The 2909-nt window shown below is 41.1% G+C and overlaps 1 protein-coding gene across 2 annotated transcripts in view; it reads left to right on the forward strand.

Moving 5' to 3' along the window:
* The first annotated feature begins 208 nt into the window (after nucleotides 1–208).
* SARC_13011 overlaps nucleotides 209–2909 on the forward strand; it is a 4311-nt gene continuing 1610 nt past the window's right edge. Inside the window, exons 1-4 of one of the 2 annotated variants that reach the window (XM_014292868.1) lie at nucleotides 209–341; nucleotides 1000–1113; nucleotides 1961–2068; nucleotides 2667–2750. In XM_014292868.1, coding sequence (XP_014148343.1) covers nucleotides 219–341; nucleotides 1000–1113; nucleotides 1961–2068; nucleotides 2667–2750 — 429 coding nt within the window. In that variant the 5' untranslated portion in view covers nucleotides 209–218. Of the gene's footprint in view, nucleotides 342–999; nucleotides 1114–1960; nucleotides 2069–2666; nucleotides 2795–2909 lie in introns of those variants that run through there. The other variant, XM_014292867.1, reaches the window with a different exon arrangement.

Here is a 2909-nt window from a genome sequence, read left to right on the forward strand (position 1 = left end):
ACCCTGTGCACCTATTTCTTATTTTGTACCCTGTGCATCTATGTCTCGTTTTGTTCCCCTGTGCGCCTATTTTTTATTTTGTACCCTGTGCACCTATTCCTTATTTTGTACCCTTGTGCACCTATTTCTTGTTTTGTACCCTGTGCACTTATTTCTTATTTTGTACCCTGTGCACCTATTTCTTATTTATTTTAACCTGTCCACCTTATACTTCAGCCATGGCCTACAGAGACAGACGAACCCATCGCGCCGCGCGTGCGGATTTGAATGTCATAAACTGTCATCGCCGATATACATATCTCGACTATTCACAGTCTGAGTTCAGACTGCGAGAACCAAAGGTTAGTGCACATACTTTGGAGAACGCACTTAGAATAGGTACTCCGTGTTAGAAATACAAGAACCACCTGTTATGGTATATCCAGATACAGATGTAATGATGTATAATACATACCAGTGTATATTACTAGTAGGTGTATATTATTAATGCATGTATATTATCAATAAGTGTATATATTAATACGTGTATATTATCAAAAAGTGTATAATATTAACACATGTACAATATAAACACATGTACAAAATTAGCACTATAATATTGATACATGTGTATTATTAGCACATGTATGAGATATTAACACGTGCACATTATTAGTACATGTATATTAATTACACCTGTATAGTGCCCTGTACAACCCCGTGTATCGTTAATCGCATTCGGATGTTGATGTAATATTCCAGTAGTAGTGCGACTATTCTATTCTTTAACTGTGTCTATTGGAGACGACATAGTCCTTTCTCGAGCACACTTGTGAACCGTTCGCTTCTGATGTACCCAATAGTAATCCTGGTCAGTTGTGTGTACTTCACCACTGTCTCTGCCACACAATGCTCTATAACCCACTCGAGTGACTATACCACTTGCTCAGCCCGTACAATTCGATGCCGCAGTGGCTTCACTGACAGTCTCTTCTGTCCTCTTTGATTGTCCTGTGCCAGGCCCAGGCGTATCTCCCCCTCGAGCGTGCGTACAGATACTCGCCCATACCGTATGATCTTGATCCACAGTACCATCACAAGGTGCTCGGCGGACAGGCGCAGCTGTTTACTGAGGTGAGTCGTGCCTGGCCACCGAAGTACCGGAGTGGTTGCTCGAACCATCTGATACGGCCGTACGGCTAAGCATCCCCTCGCAAACAACTTATGTTTGGTTTATGCCTACGCTGTAAACATTTGCATTAGTACCAAAGTACCTCAACGAGCACTTCATTGTTGCTCTGATGTATGGCACGTAGTCTACCTCGTGGGCGCTGGTTGTGTTTTAGGGTTTTAGGGTTTATCCGCGACCGCGTAAACGTTTAACGCAAATGTTGATACTTCCGTTATTGTTCAACGTTTGTGTATAGTATGCCGTCGACAGAAGGTCACGCGCTGGCGACTTTGCAATTTCAGTCATACGGCGCACCCGTTGAAAGGCTACTGTGCAGCTATGGCGCACCATTTATCTCACCTGGCTATTTGTCCATTATCATCGCCTACGATACAGTACATCACCTCATGGGCACACCATTTATCTCACCTGGCTATTCGTCCATCACCATCGTCTACGATACAGCACATCACCTCATGGGCACACCATTTATCTCACCTGGCTATTTGTCCATTACCATTGCCTACGATACATTACATCACCCCATGGTCGCACCATTTATCTCACCTGGCTATTTGTCCATTATCATCGCCTACGATACAGTACATCACCTCATGGGCACACCATTTATCTCACCTGGCTATTTCTCCATCATCATCGTCTACGATACAGCACATCACCTTATGGTCGCACCATTTATCTCACCTGGCTATTTGTCTATTATCATCGCCTACGATACAGCACATCACCTCATGGGCGCACCATTTATCTCACCTGGTTATTTGTCCATTACCATCACCTACGATACAGTACATCACCTCATGGGCGCATCTGATGTACATGGCATACCCACGTACATGCGCAATCGCAGACCGCCTGTGGAACACCAACGGAACAACCGACTACGACGAGTTCAAGGTAGACAGGATTAAATATATGCGTACACATATATTGAAACATATGCACATATGTATAGTTAAACATATGCATACACGTATAATTAAACATACCCATATATCTACATTTAAAATTAAACATACGCCGACAAGTATAATGACACATATGCGAACACATTTAAACATATGCACACTAGTATAGTTACACGTATAAGTACATATTTAAACATATGCACACAAGTATAATTACACATATGCGTACATGTTTAAACATATGCATACTGTATAATTCCAACATATGCATACATGTACAATTAAAAATATGCATAAACGTATATATAAATAAAGACATAAATGTTATAATTCAAAATATGCAGACATGGATAATGAAACTTATGCACAAATGTACAATGCTTGCGTACACTCTCTATATATGCACATACAGCCCACTCTCGAGTTCAATACGACATCATAGAACCCTTTTTATGACCAGAGTTGATCTGTGTGGTTTTGCCATTGTGACCATATCCGCTCGTACAGGACAGGCATCTAGGACTCTCTCACCCGACCCATCACTGATCCAATGCAAAATAAAATTGCTACTCACATGATACTCTCAGGAACGTCTGGCTATTCACCTCGATCGATTAAAGGCTCTAGGAGTCAACTACCGCCAGCCAGATGAGATACAGACGACAGCGTAGGTACGCACACGTGCTCATATATACACCTGCTATACAATGCACACAATATATATTCTTATATTGTTATATTATACATATAAATATATATATGTGTGTCTATGTATGCATGTACGAATGTATATGTATATACGTATATATATGTGTGTATGTATATGTATA

Source organism: Sphaeroforma arctica (assembly GCF_001186125.1).
Source record: "Sphaeroforma arctica JP610 unplaced genomic scaffold supercont1.2808, whole genome shotgun sequence".
NCBI classification, from domain to species: Eukaryota; class Ichthyosporea; order Ichthyophonida; genus Sphaeroforma; species Sphaeroforma arctica.